Source organism: Pongo pygmaeus, chromosome 9 (genome assembly GCF_028885625.2).
Source record: "Pongo pygmaeus isolate AG05252 chromosome 9, NHGRI_mPonPyg2-v2.0_pri, whole genome shotgun sequence".
Lineage (NCBI taxonomy): Eukaryota > Metazoa > Chordata > Mammalia > Primates > Hominidae > Pongo > Pongo pygmaeus.
The window spans coordinates 17,981,035-18,007,316 of NC_072382.2; the positions used below are offsets into that span (position 1 = coordinate 17,981,035).

Consider the following 26,282-nt stretch of genomic DNA (forward strand, 5'->3'; position numbering starts at 1 on the left):
CAATGCCTGTCCCAAAAGTAGCACTCAGTAAATGACTGTCATTACTGTTGCCATTATTAATACCCAAAAGGGTGCTTTCACTGAGAATTCTAGAAAGGCACACATTTGAGGCCTGCTGCCTCCCTGATGCCCCTGAGGCAATTTTGTCTTAAAAGGAATAAGGATTGAGTCTGTGTTTGCTTTAAGACCTGGAGGGCAGAATGCTTTTTGCAGATAGGGCTCTTTCCTTGAGAGTGGTCACAGCCCATCTTGCGGTTTTGCAGCGCACGAGGAGAGCTGCATGTACAATCTATAAGAACCCATCAGCCCCGGGAACTTCCGTGGTTTCTGAGTCACTCTCAGGCCACTTCAGCTTGCAAGCAGAGGCTCCCAGGGCGGACTCACCACATAGGCCTTTTCTGCCCTCTCCCGTGCAGCATCTGGAGGCACATTGCAGCACCCCACGACAGATCCCTGCTTAATGTCAGCCTCTGTACGGAGTCCCAGCATTTCAGCAAGTCAGGGCTAAGAGAGGTTCAGCACTCACTTCACAGAGGTAGGAATGGAGGCCCCAAGGGAGAAAGGTGCCCGGGGTAGCCCACCCAGGGGGCTCCAGAGCCAGGACTGGACCCTGGGTCTCCCGCTTCCTTGTCCAGTGCTCTGTCTACAGTCCCCAGTGGAGCCTTCCCTAATTTCACCACAGACTTGCTTCTGGTCTAATGCCATGCCTTGAGTATCATCTGGGGTTCCCATCCTACATGTGCTCTCCTGGCAAGTGGAGGTTCCCCTCCACCCCAGCTTCTCCTTCTCCCTCCAGCTAATCCCTACCCACTTCCCTACCCTCCAGCACCATGGAAACTGTTCCAGTTTCTTCCTGCTTCCCTTTGCCTTTTTCCACAACAAAAGTCCAGTGTTCAATCGGCCCCAGCAGTTTCCTGCTCTTTTCATCTTGGGGGTGTTGGGCAAAGCTCTCAATGTGAAAAACCCCGTTGTTTTCACTCAGGAGTCCTGTCTCCTCCTCCTGGACCCATTTCCTCTTTTCATGATCATGCGTGTGGGTGGGTGTGGTGTCTGTGTGAGCGGGTGTGGTGTCTGTGTGAGCAGGGCAGGGAGACACAGAATCACAGAGAGGCAGCACTACTCTCTTGTTTTAATCAAGGGTGCTGTCTGAAAGAATTACCCATCTTCATTCCTATTAGTAATAACTGGTACCCCCATCAACCCAATTCCAGAGCTCATGCTCTGTCTAGCTCTTGGGAAGCCTCCCAGGAAGACTGGGTAGGGCACAGATTGAGAGCATCAGCTGGCTGGGCATGGTGGCTCATGCCTGTAATCCTAGCACTTTGGGGGGCCAAGGCAGGCAGAGCACTTGAGCCAAGGAGTTCGAGACCAGTCCGGCCAACATGGCGAAACCCCGTCTCTACTAAAAACGCAAAAAAATTAGCTGGGCCTGGTGGTGCACGCCTGTAATCCCAGCTACTCGGGAGGCTGAGGCAGGAGAATCACTTGAACCTGGGAGGTGGAGGCTGCAGTGAACTGAGATCACACCACTGCACTCCAGCCTCGGTGACAGATTGAGATGCTGTCTCAAAAAAAAAAAAAAAAAAAGCATTAGCTGCAGTCAGAGCATCAGGTTTCTATCCCAGTCTTGGCACCGCTACCTGGTGATGTTGGGGGAGTTGCTTCATCCCTCTAGGCCTCAGTTGGCCCAGATAATAGATGCTAATAACAACACCTATCGTGAGATTCAGTGACAGATTAAGCAAAAAGCGCTTCGAATCAGATACATAGTCAGTGCTCAGTGCCCAGCAGGTATTATTGATATTCCTTATTTTTCTTTTCAGGGATAGGACATGCCTCCATGTTGACATGGTGTTCCCCAGCCTGGTCCTTAGAGTTGCAGGTTTAGATATTGTCAGTGCACTGAGGCATTCCTTTCTAGCAAAGTCTATCAGGAAGTGCAGTTACCAGTAAACGGTTGCTTGATGAACATGGAAGTGGAGCTGGGGCTTGGGAGGGTGGGTAGCAGGAGCCTCATAAGCCCTGGTGTGGTGGGGCCTGGGGCTCCGCTTTCTATTAGGCCTGGCCCAGTGCTTCCAGTATCTGGTCTGGTGGGGGAGCTCTGTTTTCTGCATGGTGAAAGGGAGGCTGATCCAGGCTGATCCTCTGCTGCCTCTAGCATCCACTGAAGCTGAGCTGGCTGCTCTGAGGGGCCAGAGTGGCCCCCACCCTCCAGTGCCTCTTTGGGTGTCCTTTCAGATTCACCTCTGTTAAAGAGAAAGGTCTCCCCAGCAAGGAGGCCTCATATTTACTTGGCTACTTAGCAGTTCCCCACCCTCCTGAGAACTGCTTTGAACACACTAGGAGATACCCTGAAGAGCCAGCTCTAAGGCTCCATCCTCTTCCTGTCTACTCTGGCTCATGAACAGACTTCCCACAGCTTACAGGACAAACCAAGCCCCTGCCTTAAGCCCAGACAGTCTTGTGGGGTTGTACCACATGCATTTGGGTGTTATCTAGAGATCAGTTCTCTAGGGTGGGACTTCTTAAGCAAGGTAAACTGAGCTAACCCATTACTTAGTGGATTTTTTTCCCCCTAATTTATTTCCTTTTTAGGTTAGGAACACTTTGAAATTCTCCCTAAATGTGACTTTATTTCCTCTTTGTTTTCCAGTAAGTCAATAATATTTGTTGACAACAGTAGCTGCTATTTATTCATAGTGTACTAATTGGGCAGTTTTCATACATTATCTTTAATCCATACAACTCGATTCCAATTTTATAGATGAGGAGACGGAAGCTCGGAGATATCAGTAATTGGCTCGATAGCAGTGTGCTTGTATTATTTTTGGCACTGCCTCAAGAAGATTAGAATTTTCTCTGCAGGTGAAATGATGTTTGCATTTACCTTTTGCTTTCTGACTTCCAAAACAGGCTCTAGAAACCCCTTTCGAGACCGTAGGTGGAAAACCAAAACCAAACATTTTAATTTACATGAGCCCATTGTGAAAGGAAAGCTTATGTTTGTTTGTTTATGTGTTTGGCGTATCCGAAATCAAAGCCTTTTCTGTGAATGGCTCAGAGTTTATCTACATATACAAATTTAGAAAGTGATGTCAGAGGGTAGGAGAGAATATCTGGACTCTGCCCAGAGAGTGGCAATTGCCCTCGCTGAGGCTGTTCAGAGGAAGTTTGAGGAGAGAGGTCCATGGAGAGGCAGGGACTGCATTGGAAGGTGGTGCTCTTGAGGACTAGAGGATACTAGCCATTGTTTGTGCCAGGGGAATGATGGAGTGCAGCTCACTTATACTGCCCTCTTTGGCAAACCCTCTTTCCCTAACCTAAACATATCCATCTTCCCACTCTGCCCATAAAAACATCCATAGAGTGGATCCTGGATATCCAGACCTGCTGATGATGGGAAGGAAAACCACCTCCAGCATTGGTACTTGGGCAGTAGGATGCAGGAGACCCAGTTCTATGCTTCCTCTTCCCCTCAAAGCAATGTCTCATGGCTGGCATCCCCAGACCCTGGACTGGTCCTTACCAGCCAGTTGACTGGACCTCAGAAGGGTTTTGAGCAGTTAAGTGAAGTCATCCAGCGGGAACCATGGAAATAAACTCTTGCAGGAGAATGACGATGGCTTGGAAGCAGATGATGCCTGTGTGAGAGATGATGAGTGTCTGCATACAGGAGTGGCCAAGGAAAGATAGGAGAGATATTAAGGGGTGAAATCAATAGGACATGATTGATTGATGTGGGCTGAAATCTTAATGCCCTCACTTAGATGGCGATGCTGGCCTCAAATCTTGCCGCTTTCTTCACCAATCTGTGCTCTAGCTGGTTCCTAAATGTTATTGTTTTGTTGAGGTTCCGTGCCTTTCAATGTGCTGTGCTAGCATCTGCCTCGAAGACCGTTCCCACACTCCAGAAATCTTGGGTTTCTTTGTCTGTCTCTCCCACAAGAGAATGAGCCCCTTGAGAGCAGGCATTGAATCTCTTCTCTACAAATCCCGGCACCTGGCACAGAGCCTGGGGTGCCACATGTATTTGTTGAATCAATCAATCAATAAAAAAAAAAAAAAAAGATGTGAGATGATGAGGAAGGAGTTGAAGAGAAAAGGGATGAAGACATCGGGTGCGCCGTCAGACCTTATTATAATCACTTCTCTCTCTGATGTTACTCATTAATCCTCATTGGAGCCACGCAGGAGAGTGATCAGAATAGCATCTGCCTTTTCTAGCTGCTGGAATTCGAACCAAAGAACATGGGAATGGTTCAGAGGATATTCTAATTTCTTGTCCCGACAGTTCAATAAGACTTGTGTTAGTAGAGGCCATGTCTTCTGCAGACATTGATGGGAGGTGTGGAGTGGAGGCACTAAGAGTCAAGAGAGGTAACAAGATAAGGTGGACAGAGCCCTGGACGACCTGCCCCGTGTCCCGTGCTCCAGTCCTGGATGTGCAGATAGCCCATGAGCTAGACCTTTCTGACAGGCTCCTGCAGATTAACATTCTAAAATCTCTCTCTTTACTTTGACTTTTTTCTGTTTCTCCCTTGCTACTTCCACACTTACTGATCGCCCCAGGTCCTCAGGAGACTAAAATGTATGCCAGAGCAGAAGATAGGGCATGCATTAATTTCGGAGTCTTTGTGTCTTGCAGTAAAATAGAAAATCTTGCATCTTAAGCCCTGTTTGTCCTGGGATGCTATATTTTTGTGGATTTTCTCCCATAAATAATGTTATTTTAAGAAAAGACTTGTTTTCTCTAATATCCAAATGTTTGTTAAGATGGGGTGATGAGAGCATACGTTTCAGAGTTGGGAAGATACTGCAGCTTTGTAGAATGACTGTGGGCAAGTTCCTTTGAAATTCCTCCCCAAAGCTGCTTCTCTGGCTCTGTCTACATAACTGCAGACTAGAAAATCCACTACCCTACAATCTGCCTATAGCACCTGCGCCATGCAGGGACCTCATACACCCATCTCATACTTCTTTTATGACAGTTCCTATAATTAAGGTACTATTGTCCTTGTCTTACAGGTGGGGCAGCCAAAGAGCTTGCCTCAGGTTGTATAACTAGCGAGTAGCTTGGGGTACAGGACCCCAGCCACCCTTCCTCCATTCAGTCAAGTCACTGGGGTGGTTGCAGACTTTATCTTTTGTGCTTTGGTGGTGATCTGGAAAATACTCAGTTCTGGCTGTCCCCTATCCTAACCTCTATTTCTTCCTCTTAAAAAAAAAAGAGGAGTGGGCTTGGAATAGCTGGAGTTCCTGGGCCCTCAGGGGATCCAGGTAGCTGGGGTTGGGAGTCTGCAGACTGCATCTAATATGCAAGAAGCTCTCCCCCAAACTGAGCTTTTGGCAAGGAAACGGCCACACAGGCCAAAGAAGACGTCAGCTCACGTGCTCTGGGCTGGAAGGATAGTAAGGCAGCTGCTTAGTAAGGCCTCACGCTGATCACAAGCTCCGATGGGCAATTATATATGTCTTTGATTAATAAAAAATGGGGCAATGAATGAATAGTTAATCAATGCAGTCTGGCGGGAAGGCTCTTTCAGAACCTGGGGGGCGGGGGTGAGGCAGGGAGTCATCTAAGGGGTCTTTGGGAGTGAAAATACGGGTCAGTCCTCCAGGGGATGGTTTCTGAAAAGCGCTCAGTCCTGGTTCTTGGCTCCCTGATTCTGTGGTTGGGATTTTTTTGGCAGCTCTGGGAGTGTGAAACTGGGAGAGAGGGTTGAGCTGGTGAGCAAACAGGAAAAATATGTTCCCTGCCAACCCAGCGGTCAAGGCAAAATGCACAAATAGAGAGAGTGTGTGTGTCCCTATACCCGCATGTGCTGTCTGTGTGTCCTCTGGGTGCTGTGTGTGACATTTTCCCAAGGTGGGCCTGAGCGAGTAACAGCATTCAACTAACTTGGTTAGGGGACGCAGAGGCAAGGGGGCTGGGAGGCTGAAAGGTAGCGAGGAGGGAGGGAAAGACACCACTGGGGTTATAGCGGGTTCTAGAGGGAGAAGTTTAAAGAGGGAGAGGTAAAAAGGGCGCGGGAGGCTGTGAGCAAGGGAAAAGAAGAAGGAAGTGATGGAGAATGGGAGGCTTGCCCCAGCCCCTTCCGGGCGGGCAGGAGGGGGCGGAGGCGAGCAGGGGACTGGGAGGGGCTGCGAGAGGCGCGAAAGCGAACCTGGCCCGCGTGGAAAGGGCGCGGAGAGCCCCGGCGCGGAGCAGGCGGGTAGGGCGAGGGGTCCCCTTTCGGGCACCATGGGGCGCCGAGCCCGGGCTGGCCCCTCGGGCTCCTCTGCGGGGAGGGCGGGCCGCAGGCTGGAGCGGGGTGCGGAGGCTGGCGGGGAGCGGCCCCCGGAGGCTTTCCTGGTAGAAGTTGATGCGAGGAAGGGCGGCGGGGACCAGGTTTGCGAGTCCTAGGCGAGGGTCATGGGAGTTGGGGTATTTCTGGCAGTAGAATGGCCTGCGTCGTGACAAAACTAGCCCTGTGACCTTGGGCAAGTTCCTGAAATCCGCGGGAGCTTTTGTTTCATTGTCAATAAACTGAAGATAACACCAACTTGGCAGCGGGAGTTTGTGTCTTCTGTATGAAATCTCCCTGCCTGTGCACCTGGTTGAGTTGCTGTCATTATTTTAGTGGACGGTATTCAGAATTCGAGCGCAGGAGCTCCGCTTCTCCACCTGCTCCCGGGGAGCTATTGGGTAAGTCGTTTATCTCACCTGTGACTCCAGGTGGCCATCAAGACCTGCCTCTCTGCTTGCCACGTGGTTACTCAAATGCAGTGCCTAAGATGATGTATTGGAGTATTTATTCCCCACATTTGCTGCCAGCGGCCATGATCATCCTGCCTCTTAATGCACCCCACAAATAACTCTAGTCTACCTTTCCCTTTCCCGCAGGCGTCCTCTTCCAGCAGCCTCTATCTTTATTCTACAGGATCCAGAGAATCATCCGCTGATGGTTTTTGCCCAGGCCTGAAACAGAACCAGAGAGCTACGGGAAAGGAAGAGCTTGGCTTGCCAGAGGAATTTTCCAAGTGCTCAAACGCCAGGCTTACAGCGCCTGTGATCCGTCCAGGAGGACAAAGTGGGATTTGAAGATCCACTCCACCTCTGCTCATGGCGGGCCAGGGCCTGCCCCTTCACGTGGCCACACTGCTGACTGGGCTGCTGGAATGCCTGGGCTTTGCTGGCGTCCTCTTTGGCTGGCCTTCACTAGTGTTTGTCTTCAAGAATGAAGATTACTTTAAGGACCTGTGTGGACCAGATGCTGGGCCGATTGGCAATGCCACAGGGCAGGCTGGTAAGGGCAGGGATGACTTTTCTAAGGAAGTTAAGTCTGGATCCCAGGTGGTGGCAAGGAGCAGGAAGGACTCTGCCACCTGCCCACCCCTCTTTCTCTTTCTATGATGAGAGGAAGGGTCAGCAGCCCTCACCCCACTTGATCTGGGAAGTGCCTGGGAGGGAGGCACCAGCTCCTGAGGGGTAATTAGGGGCAGCCACATTTCAACTCAGCTTAAGGGACAAGTTTGTGACCGACAAGCTGTCCGAGGTGGAGGGGAGCCCAGGCTGTGTGCTCATTTGGCAGGAAGGCTGGGATGCATGGGAGACCTTTTTTCTACTCCAGACTGCAAAGCCCAGGATGAGAGGTTCTCACTCATCTTCACCCTGGGGTCCTTCATGAACAACTTCATGACATTCCCCACTGGCTACATCTTTGACCGGTTCAAGACCACCGTGGCACGCCTCATAGCCATGTAAGTCTCAAAGGCCCAGCCCAGGCAAAGGTGGGTGAGAGGAATCCTTCAGGCAGCAGCCTAGCTTGGAGTGAAATCCAGAGTCAGACAGCCCGGCCACCCTGCCAGGCACCACACCTGCAGCTCGCTCCCAGCAGCTGTTAGGAACAGCCCCAGGCAGCGGGACTCTCTCTAGACTTGCCCACTTCACCACAGCCCCGCTTCCATTTCCTTACCTCTTTCCCTGCTCTGCATAAATGTGGCTTCCCTATCACGTGCTGAATTGAGCCGGAGGACAGGCTGACTTCCTGTAAGGGCTGGCTTGGAGCCAGGGTTACAAAATTAGCAAAACCTAAAATTGCTCTTCTCTTCCTTCACCCCGAGGATCCTTGTCCTCATCCCCTGCACAGCCTCACATCCAGGTTGCCCAGGCTTCATCCTCATCCTCCTCACCGCCCCCCCTCCCCACCCCAAAAGCCAATCACTCCCTAGGGGCTTAGCTAATAGGCAGTTTCTTTGGTATTGCCGCTGGGAGAATTTCATGTCCCTTCTGACTGGAGGGGAGACTGTGGGGGTTTCCTGTGCAGATGAGTCAGAAGGTTTGGGACGTGATCTCACATACAGTGTGTTGCTGCATCCTAATCTTGTGCTCTGTGGCCAGGCTCAGTGGTAATCAGCGGCCTGCTGAGGGCTGATACAGCTCAGAGCAGGTGCTCCCAGGGAGGCACATGTGAGGTCAGCTGTCAGAGAGAGGGACGGGAGGGCTGGCTGGGCCTGCCTTTCTGGAAATAGCCAGAGAGTAAAGCCAGTCCCTTACAATTTAAGCCTTTGGATGCAGAATGACTGTATCTCAGTCCTTCTTGGTCCCTTGGCTCCCTGCTACCTCCCCTTTCCTCCCCTTCCTTTGTCCCCTCCCTCTTCCCCAGCCTTAGAATATTGCTTTTTTTTTTTTTTTTTTTTTTTTACTCCATGCCTTACAAGACCCCCAGATGCTAAGGGAGCCTGATAACCTTGGGACTGTAGTCCTGAAATCATAGCACTCTGAGCTAGATCAGTCCGATCATTTCTTTTTACAGAAAAGGCTCCTGAGGCCCAGAGAAGGACAGCGCCTTGCCCAAGGCCACAGAGTGAGGAGGAGTTAGAACTCAAGGCCTTGATTTGCAGACCAGGCACTAACCCCTTTCTCCAAGGGGTTGGGCTGTTGGGGCTTCCAGGTGGGAGGACCTTCGCTTTGCCCATTCTGTTCTGGCTAAGTCCCAAGCCAATCACATCGTCAGCTGAGCTCATTGTCCAAGACTCCCCATGCTAGCCTTGGGCCTCAGAATGAGCAAAATGCACTGTCCATGAGGTCAGGACCACATCTCAATCTCGTCGTGGCTTCTTGTGCCTGGTTTTGAGCCTGGGGCTTAGAGGCATCAGTGCCCGTTGCATCCCAGGCTGAGGGTGTGGTCAAGTCCTACACTTGTGGGCTGGCTGAGCAGAATCGTGTTTTTTCTCCCAGGTTTCTCACTCCTTGACAACATTCTGCTTTTCCTGTTCTGTGTTTCAGATTTTTCTACACCACCGCCACACTCATCATAGCCTTCACCTCTGCAGGTGAGTGCTGTCAGGTGGGTGGGAGGGATGCAAGCTCAGGGGCACCTGGTGGCTGGGGCAGGTGCGAGCAGAGGGCTATAGGCAAGACATGCAGACCACATGGTTATTCAGAGATCTGCAGCTTGAAAGAATCCTGGAAGGATCTGAGCTATTGCTGGTCTGTGAAAACAGTTTATTGAAAAAATGTGAGAAGCAAGGATGATGGAGATGGATTACTTCAGAGAGTAGAATTTATTCAAAACTTTACATCTGGCCAGGTGCAGTGGCTCACTCCTGTAATCCCAGCACTTTGGGAGGCTGAGGTGGGTGGATCATCTGAGGTCAGGAGTTCAAGACCAGCCTGGCTAACATAGTGAAATCCCTTCTCTACTAAAAAAAATACAAAAATTAGCTGGATGGTGGTGTGCGCCTGTAATCCCAGCTACTCAGGAGGCTGAGGCAGGAGAGTTGCTTGAACCCAGGAGGCAGAGGTTGCAGTGAGCCGAGATCACACCACTGCATTCCAGCCTGGGTGACAAAGTGAGACTCTATCAAAAAACAAACAAAAAACCCTAAAAAACAAAACAGCAACAAAAAACCTTTATATCCTTCTTGCATGTATTAAAATGTTCTCTTTCTCTTTTTAATGAAATGATTATATGAATGACCATTTTGAAAATATCCTTACTTAGCAGGGTAAAAGTTGACAACCCTATTGTACTCAAAATCTTTGTTTTCAAATTTTACCAGTCTGTAAGTCTGGAGCTCCAATCTGGTTTATTCTCCACCACCCTTCCACCCATTACACAGAGGAGGAACTGAAGCCACAGAGGGACCCCTTGCAAAGACACATCCACGGCCACAGAGATAGCGAGTGGGAGGTGGGCCTGATGTGCAGACCTCCTGATCCCTCACTCTTCTTTCTCTCATTGCCTTGGTTATGGTGGCCATGAGATGCCTCCCAATATTCTTCCCTAGTGTCAGACCCGTGCCTCAATTTTTGGTTTAGGAAAGAAAGTACATTACTCTTGTGTGTGTAAGCTGTGCTAAAGCCCGACAGCATCATGAGATTGTCTGAACTCGTGCTGGGCCAACACAGAGGCTGAGTGTCTTTGTCCACGCAGATCTCATGAGATGGCCCAGCACCTCAAACCAATTATTTCAAACCACTCTCCTTCTCAAACCAGCATCATCTACTCTAAAAGCCTGTAAATGATTTTTAAGCAACTGAATGTGGAGGTGGTGGCTGGGTAATGTTTGACTCGTGCTTGCAAATTGTCTGAGCAACAATCCTCTTCTTCCTCCATAATACAGGGCTTTTTGGTTTTGAAAAAAGCTTTGAGCCCACAAGGACTCTATTGTGAAAGGAGTCTCCAACCTTTAGTAATAGGAGAAGTGTACATTTTATAAAGACAGAAATTGAATGGTAAACTGTGTGAATACTCTAAAATTAGCTCTTGGCAGTGCTTCTTAAGGTATAGCACGGTAGTTAAGAGGATGTTAGGGGCACACGCATACTACGTGAACTACACTAACAAGCATCAAATCACCTGGTAGAAGAGCTATTCCCTTTTTATTTCTCTTTCAGTCCTTCTGATTTCATGAAAGAATGTCTTGATGTGGGGCCAGTGTGATTTTAACAGTGATGGGAAGAGCAGGTCTTAGGCTTTGAACATTCTAAGGACAAATGCATCCAGCTACAATTGAATAACATTGTTTTCCTTTCGTTGTATTTATTTTGACAGTTACTTTCTATTCATGACAAGCAATGCCAGTGTTTTCATCTTCAGTAGTGATATAAAGTGTCCTTTAAAAATAGATATTTTTTGGATAAAAGTGAGTCAACTTAAAACATTTTAGCAAATAATAGGACAGGCATAGGTTGTGGCCAGAATAATGGTGGGCAGAAGTCTGGTTTGGGGAGGAATAATTTGTCAAGGGTCCCCCTAGCCCAGCTCTTGAGCTTTTCTGCTGTGGTCTCACACTTACCAGACCTGTTATAACCGTTTGTTTGCATATCAGTCTATATAAGGGCAAGGAGTATCTGATTCATCTTGCATTTCCAGTGCCAAGCACAATGCCTGGCACCAAAGAAGTGCTCAGAGTTTAGTGAACAAAGAAAAGACCATGGTCCTTTTCTCACTCAGTTCTTGTAGCACCTGAGGCAGGAAGAGCAGGAACTGTCGTTCCTATTGAACAGATGATTGAGGCTCAAGGCCAATACCATGAATTAGGGGATGGGCTAGAGGGTTGAGCCAGGGACCTGAGTCCAAGGTCCTTTTTTCCTAGAGTGTCAAGGATGAAAAGGAGAGGCAGCTTGTGGTTTACTGAGGGAAGAGAGAGGTGGCTTCACTTAGAGCTCTGCCTCTGTCTGTAGACTTCCTGGCCTGCCACAGACTGAGGACCAACTTTGGTTGCGAAGAAGGTGGCTCAGAAGACTTCCACAGAGATATCTGGGGAAGCCTTGGCCGGTATCCTAAAAACCCTTGAAGGACGCTGGAACTCTGGATAGAATTGGGGCCTGGACACCAGGATTGTTGGGAATTTGGAGCAGGTGGGAGCAGAGTTTGGGGCTCCATGTTTGGGTTGCACTGACACCACCCTGCTTCTGACTTTGATGGTCCAGGCTCAGCTATGCTGCTCTTCCTGGCCATGCCGATGCTCACCATTGGGGGAATCCTGTTTCTCATCACCAACCTGCAGGTGGGAGCCTTCCCTAATCCCAGGCACTCGGCAGGGTGGAGGGAAGGTGGAGGGAAGGAGAGACCCTTTTCTATAATTGGCTGCCTCAGATGGGGTTGGCCCAAGCTGAGGTGGGAGCTCTAGCGGTGGAGGGTGAGTTTGGGTATAAGGAGGGTCTGCCACATGCTGGGTGCTCAGGAAGTATCTGTTTCATGAATAAATAAGTGATCCAGGCTGGTCCTATCATCCCCAGATTGGGAACCTATTTGGCCAACACCGTTCGACCATCATCACTCTCTACAATGGAGCATTTGACTCTTCCTCGGCAGTCTTCCTTATTATCAAGGTAAATATAGCCACAGCCTACATTCATTGAGCACTTGTATATGCCAGATGCTTGTCTTGTGAACCTGCATTATTTCTCTCCATCAACTTGGTGAGGTAGGTACTGTGTTACCCCCATTTTACAGATGAAGCCTTTGAGTGTCCGAGGTTAAAAAGCTTGTTGAAGGTTCTGCAGCTAGTAGCCATGATACTGGAATTTGAACCCAGGCTTGTGGGTTCTAGAGCCTGAGCTTGTAACCGCTAAGCCCCTTCTTCAGACTTACCCAAGCTTTTGTGGCAGCGGTCGTGATGTGCTTGGGCCAGTGTTGGGTAGAGGCTGGGGGCCCTTTAGAGTGGGGCGTTTGCTGCTGTGAGCTTCTAGTTTGGACAAGAAGGTGGCAAGTGGCTAGTGGGTACAGCAGGGGCAGACACAGAGGCTTGTCCAGCTGTCCCAGTGGCTGATGTTGGGGTATCAGGGGATGAACTGTTGCCAAGGCTATTAGAGGTCAATCAACAACCATTCTGCCTTATTCATTGCGGACAGTTTTATCTGGGCAGTGACCTGCTTAGCCCAGGGGATGAATCCTCATTGATCAAAGCCAACCATGGCAATCCGTTTACCCCTTGCTAGTGATGGATGGAGGTCAGCATATGATCCAGTCCTTTTTAATGAGATAAAGGGAGTGTATATAGTAGAAGACTCAAGGGGACTTTTCTTCCCTGACGGAGGGTGAAAGCAGAGTGAAAACAAAGTTTTCCTCATTGAATGTTGCGGTGTGAGGATGTGATAGCTGGAGTTGTGGCAACCATGCTTCAATTATGAGGCAACAAGCTGGAGGACTAAAGCCAGCACACCACAGATGGCTGAGTGAAAGGAAGGGAAGAGTGTGGATCTCAAGCGGCCCAACCTGGGACTTCTCTCTGGGCTTAGTGTTAGGTCACAGGCAGTTGGCACTGCCTGTGGGTTATGGGGGCAGAGAAGAGGATCTCTGGCAGTCACTACCCAGACATGAGTCTAGCTTAGTCCCATAAGCTTTGGAGGTTTGGAGGGTCATGCAGAGACTGAGCCCCTGGTGCACTCAAGCCTTTCTACTCCCGGCACAAGAGCCACTTTCCAGGTTCTCCCTCCTTCCCCTGGGTATGCCTCCCTTTCTTTCCTCTTTTTTTTTTTTTTTTTTTTGAGTTGGAGTCTCACTTTGTCTCCCAGGCTGGAGTGCATTGGTGGGATCTTGGCTCACTGCAACCTCTGCCTATTGGGTTCAAGCAATTCTCCTGCCTCAGCCTCCTGAGTAGGTGGGACTATAGGCGTGCCACCACACTTAGCTTATTTTTGTATTTTTAGTAGAGATGGGGTTTCGCCATGTTGCCCAGGCTGGTCTTGAACTCTTGACCTCAAGTAATCCGCCTTCCTTGACTTCCCAAAGTGCTGAAATTACAGGCATGAGCCCCATGCCCAGCCTCTCTCCTGTCTCTCTAGAGTTGGAAGGGCAAAGGGAGCAGGAGCAGGAATTCTTAGTTTAATCTGACTTTGCTGCTGCTTACTCTGACAATTCATTGAGCAATTCACTGCACCTCTCTGGACCTCAATGTCACTGTCTGTAAAATGGGAGGAGGTTGGGCTAGGTCAGTGGTTTTCAAACTGAGTTGTTGAGGAACTTAGGGATTCTCTTTGATGTCATGCCAGTCACCAAGGAGAATAAAGAGGGAGATGACTGGCAAGCTCCCCATTGGTGTGTTTTGTAAGTTGAATTTTTTGTGTAAAATTTTCTTTGAACAAAAGGCCTTTGCTGTCATTGGGGGAAAAAAGGCACTGCGCTAGAAGATATCTGGGGAGCCACATGAGGAGGCTCCACCGGCTGTGGGGATGGGTCATATGAGGACTCCTCTACTGCCGGGTGTGTCTTGGGGTGGGGGGGGCATGTGTGTACCACGTGTCCCTAATCAGCTTACAGGATGGTGGGTGATGGCTTGTACTAGGACTCCTTAGAAAACAGGGTTCCAGGCCCTGCCTCTTCTGCTGATGTTTTTGTATGCAGTAAAATATACATAACATAAAATTTACTATCTTAACCTTTTTTTTTTTTTTTTTTGAGACAGAGTCTCGCTCTGTTGCCCAGGCTGGAGTGCAGTGGCAGGATCTTGGCTCACTGCAATCTCCACCTCCCGGGTTCAAGCGATTCTCCTGCCTCAACCACCCAAGTAGCTGGGATTACAGGTGCGTGCCACCATGCCCCACTAATTTTTGTATTTTCAGTAGAGACGGGGTTTCACCATGTTGGCCAGGCTGGTCTGGAACTCCTGGCCTCAAGTGATCTGCTTGCCTCAGCCTCCCAAAGTACTGGGATTACAGGCATGTAATCATGTAATCATATCCTCTCACCTCAGCCTCCCGAGTAGCTGGAATTACAGGCGTGCACCACCAAGCCCAGCTAATTTATTTATTTATTTTTAGTAGAGATGAGGTCTTGCTGTTTCCCAGGCTGGTCTCAAGCTCCTAGACTCAAGCAATCCTCCTGTCTTGGTCTTCTGAAGCACTAGAATTACAGGCAGGAGCCACTGAGCTCGGCCCTGCATAGTGCTCTTAAAGTTCATCCATGTTGTAGCGTGTGTCAGAATTTCTTTCCTTTTTTTTTTTTTTTTTTATTTGGAGGCAAGGTCATGTTTCATTGTCCACGCTGGGGTGCAGTGGCCCAGTCATGGCTCACTGCAGCCTCAAACTTCTGGGCTCAAGAAATCCTCCCACTCAGCCTCCTGAGTAGCTGGGACTACAGGTGTATGCCACCACACCCAGCTAATTAAATAAAAATTTTGTAGAGAAGTGGTGAGGGTCTCACTATGTTGTCCAGGCTGGTCTTGAACTGGGCTCAAGTGATCCTCCTGCCTCCCAAAGTGCTGGGATTGTAGGTGTGAGCCAGCATGGTGGCCTCCTTCCTTTTTTAAGGCTGAATAATATTCCATTGTGTGTATAGATCACATTATGTTTAGCTGTTCATCTGCTGATGGACCCTTAGTTTGCTTCCATCCTTTGGCTATTGCGAATAGTGCTGCTGCGAACGTGGGTGTGACACTGACTTTTTCCTCCTCCTTCTGCAGCTTCTTTATGAAAAAGGCATCAGCCTCAGGGCCTCCTTCATCTTCCTCTCTGTCTGCAGTACCTGGCATGTAGCACGCACTTTCCTCCTGATGCCCCGGGGGCACATCCCATACCCACTGCCCCCCAACTACAGCTATGGGTAAGGACTATCTGGTGATTGTGGGCCAGAGCCCCTCATTGGCCTTAGGGTGGGACGGACAGGGCAAAGCAAACCTGTCACAGGAGAGGAGGAGGACTGGAGCAGTGCATCTGTTAGCTATTGCTGCATAACAGACTATCTCAAAACTCAGCAGCCTAAAACGTTAAGCATTTATTATTTTTCCCAAGTCTGTGGGTGGCTGGCTAGTTCCACTGATCAGGGCCAGGTGTAGATGATTTTGACAGGGCTCATTCATGCATCTGATCATTTGGAGGATTACATGGGGGCTGGCTATGCTAGGATGGCCTCACTCACATAGGTTTGGAGTGTCAGGGATGCCTGGGTCACGTGGCTGCCATCCTCCAGCAAGCCAGCGTGGGCTCATTCATACCGTGATTTCAGGGTTCTGAAAGAGTGCAGAAATGCACAAGTGTTCTTGAGGTTTAGGCTTGGAATTGGCACAACCACTTCTGCTGCATTCTTTTGGCTGAAGCAGTTCACAAGGCTGGCCCAGATTCAGGGCATGGGGAAATAGAGCTGCAAAGTCTCATTCAAATGGGGGGAAATACAGAAGAAGTGAAGAAATGTGATCATTTTTGCAGTCAGTTGCCACAAGGAGTAGAGGAAGGGCGTTCCTTTGCTGCTCACTTACTAATTGTCAGACCCCGTGTGCTCTCTGATTTCATCCTCACAATAATCCTCTGAGATATCCTTATCTCCATTTTCTAAATGAAAAAAATGAGGCTCAGAAGGGTTAAGTCTGAGCCATCTTTCTGTTGCTAGGAAGAGGCAGAGCTGGGATTTGAACGTGGGCCTGCCCTACTCTTTTCATGCTTCCTAAACTTTGCTGCATATTAGAGTCACTAGGTTCACGTACAGATCTTAGAAAAGGAAGCCTGGCTCTCACCTCCAGACATTCTCATTTAACTGGTCTGGTCTGCAACCCGGGCATCAGGGTGGCTAAAGGTGATTCCAAAGTGCGGTGAAATGTGGGATTCACCATACTATTCCCTCCAGTCTGAGTCTCAGGTTCAGCTCAACAGTCCTTGGCCTTGCTGGTGGGGCTTTTGTTTCCATAGCCTGTGCTCTGGGAATGGCACCACAAAGGAAGAGAAGGAAACAGCTGAGCATGAAAACAGGGAGCTACAGTCAAAGGAGTTCCTTTCAGCAAAGGAAGGTGAGCCCTGCTGGCTAACCCATCTCTCCTCCAGACCCAAGCCTCTCCTTGTGCCTTTCCTGGCCCCTCACCTCCAGAGCTCCCCCAGGGACCCGGAATCAGGAAAGGCAGGACAGAAAAAGGGCCTTTGGCATCTTCCCAACCCTCTCACTTAATGGAGAGTCCAGGGCTTTTGTCTCTTTTCTGTCCCTCTTTTCTCTCTTTTGCATCCTATCACTTCCCCACCCTTTGAAGCCTGCCTTCCATGGGTTGCCTTCCCTTACCCCCACTCCTTGGTTCTGCCCTCTTCTGTGATGCCATTGCACTAAGTCTGGTACGGTGCCCCCATTTCTCCAGGTCTCCTGGGTCCGCCCTCTCTTATTGTCCCAATTCTATCACTGCTTCCTTTCCTTCCTCTCTGTTCCGCGTCTTTGGTTACACACATCACAAACCACAGCTAGCTACAGTAGAAATAAGAACGGGGTAGGAGAGGAGATGGGAGATGCAGGTCAAAGGACAAAAAGGAGCAGATGAGCAGGATGAACAGTCCTAGAGATCTAATGCACAGCATGAAGACTGTAGGTCATCAAACTGCATTGTGTTTGGGACTTTCCTAAACAAGTAGATTTTAACTGCTCTTGCCACAAAACAGGTAGAAATGTGAGCTGATGGATATGTTAATTTGCTTCACCGTAGTAACCATCTTTGTAGCTATATGTATCCTATGACCTCATATTGTATATCTTAAATATACAGAATAAAATTGATTTTTTTGTTTTCATTTTTACCATCTGACAATTGGATCCAAAACATGTATTTATTTATTTATTTTAAAGAAAGAAGAATAGGGTTCTGGGAAGCTTCCAAAATCAAGGGAGGAAATTGAACTTGCCAGGGTGTAGGACCTATTTTAGATTAGGTCCATCCTAATCTAAACTCATGGCCGGTCTGCCTTGTTAGGGGGAACCATCTCATTGGTTAACCTTGAGAGAGGAACAGAACACTGAATTCACGGTCCCATCTGGACCATGAAGATTAGGGTAGAGGAAGATTTCCCAAAGAAACTCAGGATACTGGTACCAAAAGAAAGGGAGGCGCTGAGGAGCAGGTTAGAACAGAGTATCCACACTCATTCTCCTCTCCCTTCTGACTTTCTCCTCTCCTTGTCGTTCCTTTCACCTTTCTGGCTGAGAAAGATCAGGAAGGTATTACTGCAAGAAGTGTCATTGACCAGGCTGTGAGAGACAGATCGGATTTCAATAGACAGAGAAGAACACAGAGGGTCATCCAAGGTGGTAGGGCCAGCATGACAAAGCAGGGAGGTGGGGATGTGTGAGTCTGAGGCAGGCGCAGAGCACGCCGGGTGAGTTCTGGGAGCCAAGGGTAGAAGGTGGGCCCGGACCTGAAATGTTCCACTGAAGCCTCCACACTCCCCATCCTACCTGTCCACTTTCCTCGTAATTCACACCCAGATCCTCCTCTCCCCATTAGAGACCCCAGGGGCAGGGCAGAAGCAGGAACTCCGCTCCTTCTGGAGCTACGCTTTCTCTCAGCGCTTTGCCTGGCACCTGGTGTGGCTGTCTGTGATACAGTTGTGGCACTACCTCTTCATTGGCACTCTCAACTCCTTGCTGACCAACATGGCTGGTGGGGACATGGCACGAGGTATGTGGTAGGGCTGGGAGGTAGCCCATCTGCACGTCCCAGCTGGGAACACAGAGCCTCCCAGCAGGGCTGTACACATCAGAGGAGGGTCTGATGGTGTGGGGAGGAGGGACGTGTAGACAAGGGTAAGGTGGAAGAGTCCCTGCCTGGAAGGGAGTTTTGGAAACTTCTCATCAACCAACCTCTCTCTTCCCTCTGCAGTCAGCACCTACACAAATGCCTTTGCCTTCACTCAGTTCGGAGTGCTGTGTGCCCCCTGGAATGGCCTGCTCATGGACCGGCTTAAAGAGAAGTACCAGAAGGAAGCAAGAAAGACAGGTGAGATGCGGGGGAGGGTGGGCTGGTCAGGGAACCAGGAAGGGAGGTCTTCATTTACCCCATGATATCTTCTCTCTTTTTTTTTCTTTCTCCTTTTTTTTTTTTTTTGGAGATAGAGTCTCACTCTGTTGCCCAGGCTGGAGTGCAGTGGTGTGATCTTGGATCATTGCAGCCTGCACCTCCTGGGTTCAAGATATTCTCCTGCCTCAGCCTCCCAAGTAGCTGGGATTACAGGCGTGTGCCACCATACCCCACTAATTTTTGTCTTTTTAGTAGAGACGGGGTTTCACCACGTCAGGCTGGTCTTGAACTCCTGACCTCAGGTGAACTGCCCGCCTCAGCCTCCCACAGTGCTGGGATTACAGGCATGAAGCACCATGCCTCGTCTTTTCTTTTGTTTTTAACCTGCTGGGTCAGGAGGGACAAAAGTAGACTAACATTTTGCATACTTATTTCATCTATCCCTTCCCCCACCCATGCACCTGCTTCTCCCACACCTGCTAGAGTTTTCAAAGCAAATCTCAGACATCGTATCATTTCATCCGTAAATATTTCTCTATACCCGTAAATGTATCTCTAACAAATAAGGCCTCTTTTACTTAAACATCACCATAAAATCATGATCACACCTAAAAAATAATAATAATTTCTTCATATCATCTACTGTGCAGTCACTGTTCAAATTCCCCCAATCATTTCAAATACATCTTTTTATAGTTGGTTTGTTCAAATTAGGATCCATCCCTGGTCCATGCAGTGTATTGGTTGCTGTGTCTTCTATAGCTTTTAAAATCTAGAACAGTCCTCCCCCCTACCTTTTCTTGTTTATTTGTTGAAGAAACTGGGTCATTTTCCCATATTTTGGATTTGGCGTTGTTTTAATGTGTCATTTAAAAGTATTCCTTTCCTTGGGTATTTCCTGTAAACAGCAGAATTGGAAGCTTGGAGGAAACACAGTTTAATATATTTATATATTTTTTTGCCATTAATAACTCAGCAGTAGAGCCATGGGTTTCCTCTGGTCTCCCATCAGCAGCCCCGGGTGTCTGTTGTCTTGTTACGATGTTAAGATTGATCAACTGGTTTAGACATTGTGAGTCTGATCCATCCACTATAAAGTTTCCCATCAACCATATACTTAGTGATTTTAGGAGCCATTAGTGATCAATGCCTAGGCCCATTATTTTATTAGGATCACAAAAGGATGATTTTCTTTTCTTTTTTTTTTCTTTTGAGACAGAGTCTCACTCTGTTGCCCAGGCTGGAGTGCAGTGGCGTAATCTCAGCCTACTGCAACCTCCGCCTCCCAGGTTCAAGCGATTCTCCTGCCTCAGCATCCCGAGTAGCTGGCATTACAGGCACCCCCTACCTGGCTAATTTTTGTATTTTTAGTAGAGCTGGGGTTTCACCATGTTGGCCAGGCTGGTCTCAAACTCCTGACCTCCGGTGATCCATCCGCCTTGGCCTCCCAAAGTGCTGGGATTACAGCCACTGCCCCTGGCCAAAAGGATGATTTTCTGTTTCTACCTTCTGCTTTTAATCATTAGAATTCTTCTAGAAAGAAAAACATTCCTTAGTATTTTGTTACCTAGAAATAAATGCTTGGTTTACACGTTTATTTACCAGTTCGAAATATGAGTTGGTGCCCTAGTGACCTCCAGGGATGGCTACTAATTGTTTCATTTATAAAATTTCATTTTAAAATACATTTGACATGTTTCAATCTGTTCTGTCATGATTCTTCTTGATGCTCAAATTGTCTCACTTTTGGCCATTGAAAACTTTACCAACCCAGAATCTGTGTCTTTTAGATGAAATCACATTATTTCTAGACAGTTTCCTTACTTTCTAGCACAGTTAAATGTTCAGGTCCATTTCACTAGGTGTGTTTCCTGCCCCAGACCTGAAATTGTCATTTTTTCCCAACTAGCCCTGGGTTTCTTTAATTGGAAATGGTATTTAGAGACTACAGTCTGGATGCTGAGGTTTCTTATTGCTCCTGGGTTGTCACTGCTTTTGGGTTTTGGATAGAGTTAACATATATATAATTTTTTATAAGAAAAATATCGTAAATACTTAATACTTATATTTTTATTCAAATTTTTATTTCCTTAATTTTACATTTGTAGCCCTTTCTCTTCCTCTGATAATCTTGGTTCCTAACATATGCATATATAAATGTACATACACATATATAGTATTTTAAATATAATTACTGGTTTTAGCAATATTGATGTTACTTGATAACAATACAATTGCTAAATACTGTTGCTACTTCTTTGTTTCCTTTTTTCTGTCCTTATTCCTTTCTCATCCTCAGGATATGTCCCATTAGAGATGTACAGTCAAATTGCCATATTTTCCTTTTTGTTTTTAGGGATGAGTTCTCGCTGTGTTGCCCAAGCTGGAGTACAGTGGTACGATCACGGCTCACTGCAGCCTCAACCTCCTGGGCTCAAGTGATCCTCTCCCTTCAGCCTCCCAAGTAGTTTGAACTACAGGCATGCACTACCATGTCTGGCTAATTTAAAATAATTTTTTTTTTTTTTGGTAGAGAAAGGGTCTTTGTTGCCCAGGCTGATGTCTAACTCCTGGGCAAAAGCAATCCTCTTGCCCTGGCCTCCCAAAGTGTTGGGATTGCAGGTGTGAGCCACCACACTGGGCCAAATTACTGATTTTAAGGGTCACCAACTTGGTATAGAGTTATGTTCATTGGCTTCATTTTATTTTGTTTCTGATTTTTAAAGATTGTTTTACTTGTTTTCTTCCTATTATTATTTAATTTTATTTGTAAAACATTTACATATCAGACATTTACATTTTCCCAAAGCTAAAACTGTGGAACAAGATATATTCAAAGAAGTTTACTTTCCCTCTCTGTTTCTTGTACCCCTTTTCCTCTGCTTTAGGTAACCATTTTTATTTTTTTAAATACAAACATTGTGTAGGTGTGTATACATGTATTAGTCTGTTTCCATGCTGCTGATAAAGACCTATCTGAGACTGGGAAGAAAAAGAGGTTTAATTGGACTTACAGTTCCACATGGCTGGGGAGGCCTCAGAATCATGGCAGGAGGTGAAAGGCACTTCTTACATGGTGGTGGCAAGAGAAAAATGAGGAGGAATCAAGAGTGGAAACCCCTGAGAAACCCATCAGATCTCGTGAGATTTATTCACTATCACAAGAATAGCGTGGGAAAGACTGGCCCCCATGATTCAGTTACCCTCCCCCACTGGGTCCCACCCACAATACGTGGGAATTCTGGGAGGTACAATTCAACGTGAGATTTGGGTGGGGACACAGCCAAACCATATCCATACATTTCCCTCTCTTTTAGATAAAAGGTAGTATACTGTATACACTATTCTGCAGGGTTTTTTTTTGATGTAACACTATCCTGAGGGTGCTCTGTAGCAGGGACCTCTCAGGCCTTTTAACCACTGCCTGGGTCTCCATTACATGGCTGCAGCGTAGTTGCTGCAGCATTCCTGTACTGATGGCTATTTGGATTGTTTCCAGTCTTTTGCTATTACCAGTAGTGTTACAAAGAGGATCTGGCTACATGTTCAGGGCGGGGAGGGGCAGATGTGTAGCCTGTCAGGAGGGCATTGCAGTAATCCATGACTGAGTTAGTGGTGGTTTAAAGCTAGGATGAGTCAGTGGGTTTGGACAGGAGTGGGCACATTTGAATGATATGTAGGAGGTGAATGATCAGCATTATTGATGAATTTGAGGTGGGGCTTGTGGGGAAAGGATTCGAGGATGACTCCCAGGTTTCTGTTGGGACAGTGGATGGATAGTGGCTCCTCCCCTTTTTCCAGTCTTCGTTGGCCCTTCCCTGACTTCTGTTGGGTTGGCCTACAGAGAGCCTCTTTTTCCTCTCTGTTCGCCCAGGTTCCTCCACTTTGGCGGTGGCACTCTGCTCAACGGTGCCTTCACTGGCCCTGACATCCCTGCTGTGCCTGGGCTTCGCCCTCTGTGCCTCAGTCCCCGTCCTCCCTCTCCAGTACCTCACCTTCATCCTGCAAGTGATCAGCCGCTCCTTCCTCTATGGGAGCAATGCGGCCTTCCTCACCCTTGCGTAAGTGGCCTTGGGGCAGGCTCTGTGGAGAGGGACACACTGGGGCAAAGAGAAGCTGGAGGTAAAGAAATTGGGATGTGAGGCTGGGCCTGGAGGCAGTCAGGTGTGGGAGACTGGGTTTGGGGGCAGGTGTGGAGGGGGTGAGACCAGAGGTGGTGGGAAAGATAGAACATTCATGCACTTGAGCCTTTACATCTGCGGTGCCCTCTCCCTCTGTTTTCTACCTGGTGAACTCGTATTCATCCTCTGAGGCCCACTTCTATTCCAGTTCTCCAGGGAAGAGATGGAAAAGTGTCTTCCCTTCTTTGTGCCCTTAGTACTCTAGTCTTACTTCCTTTGCTAGTGCGTGCATTGTCTGGCGTGCCATCCATTTACATGCCTGTCTTTTCTTCCCTTGTGCAGCCTGCATGAGGGTCCTGTCTGTTTGTCCAGGGTCCCACATGTGCCTTCTCTGGGTTCTGTGGGTCAAATGTCTGAGCACAGGTGAAGAGGGAAAGGCCAGACAGGTGTGGTTGGAGGGCAGGCCTAGGACAGGGGAGCTGGGGACAAGTGGCCGACAGAGCCCCCAGAGGCCAGGCTCCTGCTTGGAGGGAGGGTCCCTGAAGCTCACTGGAACCCCTCTGGTTTCTCTCCCCAGTTTCCCTTCGGAGCATTTTGGCAAGCTCTTTGGGCTGGTGATGGCCTTGTCGGCTGTGGTGTCTCTGCTGCAGTTCCCCATCTTCACCTTCATCAAAGGCCCCCTTCAGAATGACCCATTTTACGTGAGTACTGGGAGGATGGGCATCCCTGGCAGGAGGCCTTGGCCTTAGGCCTTGGCTGCCCCAAATCTGGCTGTGATGGCCTGGGTATGTAGCATCGTGCAGCTTCCCGAAGGGTCTGTGTTATTCAAGTATTTGGGGCAAAAATATTTGTGTGTGTGGGGAAACAGACATTCTGGAGTAGGGTGGGAAATTCTCACGAAACTTCAAGCAAAATCCTGAGACCTCAAAGGTGTTTCCTGCTTGTGGTGAGTGCAGGCCCACCCTGGCCTCTCCCCTAGGCCCATGCAGGGTCTCCACAGTTGACCCCAGGGACAGGAGCTCTGTGCTTTCACCTCTGTGTCCTTACACCTGGAGCGATGCTCTGAGGTCCTGCTCTAGGAGGTGGGCATGACTCTCCTGCTCTTTGCAGAAACTGAGGCTCAAAGAGGTTACTTATGTGTTCAGAGGCACCGGCTAAGGAGCAAAAGTCAACTTTGAATTCTGTGTTTTGACCACTGCACAGCTCTATTTGCCTCATTTTTTATTTTTAAAGCAGCAAATCGTAGAATAGGAGTTTAAATCCATCACTTGGAGAAAAGAAAGACTAAATGTTTTTTGTTTTTGTTTTGGAGACACGGTCTTGCTTTGTCACCCAGGCTGGAGTGCAGTGGCACAATCTCAGCTCACTGCAGCCTCGATCTCCTGGGCTCAAGCGATCCTCTCATCTCAGCCTCCTGAGTAGATGACACTACAGGCATGTGCCACCATGCCCAGCTTATTTTATTTTATTTTTTTGATAGACACTGAGGTTTCGCTATGTTGCCTGGGCTGGTTTTGAATTCCTGGCCTCAAGCGATCCACCCGCCTCTGCCTTCCAAAGTGCTGTGATTACAGGCGTGAACCACTGTGTATGGCCAAAAGAGTAAACTTGAAATCTGAGGCGAATGACTTGATTGTGACATCAGGTGACCTAGTAATCAGATGTGTATTCTAGCTGGTGCCTCTACCAGCTTCCCATGTGACCTTGAACATGTCATTGAATGCTTGCTAGGCCTCTGTTTCTTTATCTGTGAAATGGGCTTGATATTCCTCCTCTACCCCACCCCATAGTGCAGAATGAAAAGTAACTGAAAGTCCTTCCTCCAGGGCACCATAGTGTCTGGGTGAAAAGTAGAATATAAACTCGGTAGACTTCTGGTCCCTTCATCTGTCATGGAATGGACCAGTGCTTGCTTCATTGAGCAACAGTTCTGTTGTTCAGAATTCCTGGATTTCACCTCACTTCTGCTCTCCCTGCAGGTGAACGTGATGTTCATGCTTGCCATTCTTCTGACATTCGTCCACCCCTTTCTGGTATATCGGGAATGCCGTACTTGGAAAGAAAGTCCCTCTGCAATTGCATAGTTCAGAAGCCCTCACTTTTCAGCCCTGAGGATGGTTTTGTTCATCTTCCTCCACCTTTGAGGACCTCGTGTCCCAAAAGACTTTGCCTATCCCAGCCAAAAAACACACACACGCACACAAAATAAAGACATATTTAACTGTTAACAAGGACGTCTGAGCAGCAAGAAAAGAATCTCAGTTGCCAAGCAGATCGATATCACACAGACGCAAAGCAAAGACATGTGGAACTTCTTTATTTCAAAACAGGAGTGTCTCCTTGCACTTAGCCTTGGCAGACCCTTGACTCCAGGGGAGATGACATGGGGGAGGAAGTGTGTCAACTATTTCTTTAGGCCTGTTTGGCTCCGAAGCCTATGTGTGCCTGGATCCTCTGCCATGGGTTAAATTTTCAGGTGAAGAGTGAGGTTGTCATGGCCTCAGCTATGCTTCCTAGCTCTCCCTCAAGAGTGCAGCCTTGGCTAGAGAACTCACAGCTCTGGGAAAAAGAGACGACAGGGTTCCCTGGGCCCAGTCTCAGCCCAGCCACTGATGCTGGATGACCTTGGCCTGACCCTAGTCTGGTCTCAGAATCACTTTTCCCATCTGTAAAATTGAGATGAGTTTTGGTATTGAAGGTTCTTCCTGGAGCAGATGTCCTAGAAGGTTTTAGGAACAGTGACAGAGTCAGGCCACCCCAAGGGCCATGGGAGCCAGCTGACCTGCTTGACCGAAGGATTTCTGACAGACCATCTTTGGGGATGTTTTCCTCTTCAAGAAGGGATATAAGTTATTTGAGCATTTAAAAGAAAATTTCTCTGGGGAATAATTTTATAGAAAAATAAAGCTTCTGTGTCTAAGGCAACTACTGTTTCCATCTCTCTAGGCTTTGGGCCTGGGCTGTGTGTGTGTGTGTGTGTGTGTGTGTGTGTTTGTGTGCATGTGTATGTTTCTGAGGAGGCCCTACCCTGGCATGAGAAGAGGGTAGGGAATCTGGCTACACATCCTAGTGTGCCAGCTGGACCCAGAGGTGGGGCAGGAACCCTGACTATGATTCACCCCGCTGGTCCTGGGATGTGGGCCCAGAGACTTCCTCCCCCAGGAACCCCTCTGCTTCCTCTTCCTCTCCACATCCTTAACTAACTTTAGCAGAACCGTACCCCTCACTACACACCCCTAGCTAGAAGCGCTGGATGGAATCAGAAAGTCCTAGTTTGAGTTTCGACTGCCCCTCAGCAGCTGGGCAAGTCCCTTAACCACTCTGAGTCACTAGTTCCCCACCTGGAAAGTACAGTTAATCATTTCTATCTCTGATGGCGATTGTGAGAATATAAAGTCATTGCGACTGCCTAGCACGTGGTAGGAGCGCATGAGGGTTTGCTCCTGTGTTTACTCATGACCCTTGGGG

The 26,282-nt window shown here is 48.3% G+C and overlaps 1 protein-coding gene across 8 annotated transcripts; it reads left to right on the forward strand.

Moving 5' to 3' along the window:
* Positions 1–209: 209 nt before the first annotated feature.
* SLC43A3 (solute carrier family 43 member 3) lies at positions 210–25,739 on the forward strand. 8 transcript variants are annotated; one of them, XM_063670904.1, is made up of 14 exons: positions 5,714–5,866; positions 6,621–6,685; positions 6,921–7,286; positions 7,611–7,740; positions 9,269–9,315; positions 11,921–11,997; positions 12,230–12,322; positions 15,394–15,533; positions 16,613–16,710; positions 18,181–18,354; positions 18,556–18,672; positions 22,568–22,754; positions 23,392–23,515; positions 24,794–25,739. In XM_063670904.1, the coding sequence occupies exons 3-14, from the start codon at positions 7,103–7,105 to the stop codon at positions 24,896–24,898; spliced, it is 1,476 nt and encodes a 491-aa protein (XP_063526974.1). In that variant the 5' UTR covers positions 5,714–5,866; positions 6,621–6,685; positions 6,921–7,102; the 3' UTR covers positions 24,899–25,739. The 8 variants fall into 8 exon arrangements, with proteins under 8 accessions (XP_054294306.1, XP_054294308.1, XP_063526974.1 ...); XM_063670905.1 differs by having other exon boundaries at positions 5,776–5,866; positions 6,884–7,286; XM_054438328.2 differs by lacking the exon at positions 5,714–5,866 and adding an exon at positions 6,078–6,212.
* Positions 25,740–26,282: the final 543 nt, after the last annotated feature.

Excerpts from the sequence above, each read along its gene's own strand:
- SLC43A3 (XM_054438331.2), top strand. The coding sequence starts at position 7,103 with ATGGCGGGCCAGGGCCTGCCCCTTCACGTGGCCACACTGCTGACTGGG. Across the intron at positions 16,711-18,180 it reads GTTCCTTTCAGCAAAGGAAG|AGACCCCAGGGGCAGGGCAG; the intron begins GTGAGCCCTGCT and ends TCTCCCCATTAG. Across the intron at positions 18,673-22,567 it reads GAAGGAAGCAAGAAAGACAG|GTTCCTCCACTTTGGCGGTG; the intron begins GTGAGATGCGGG and ends CTGTTCGCCCAG.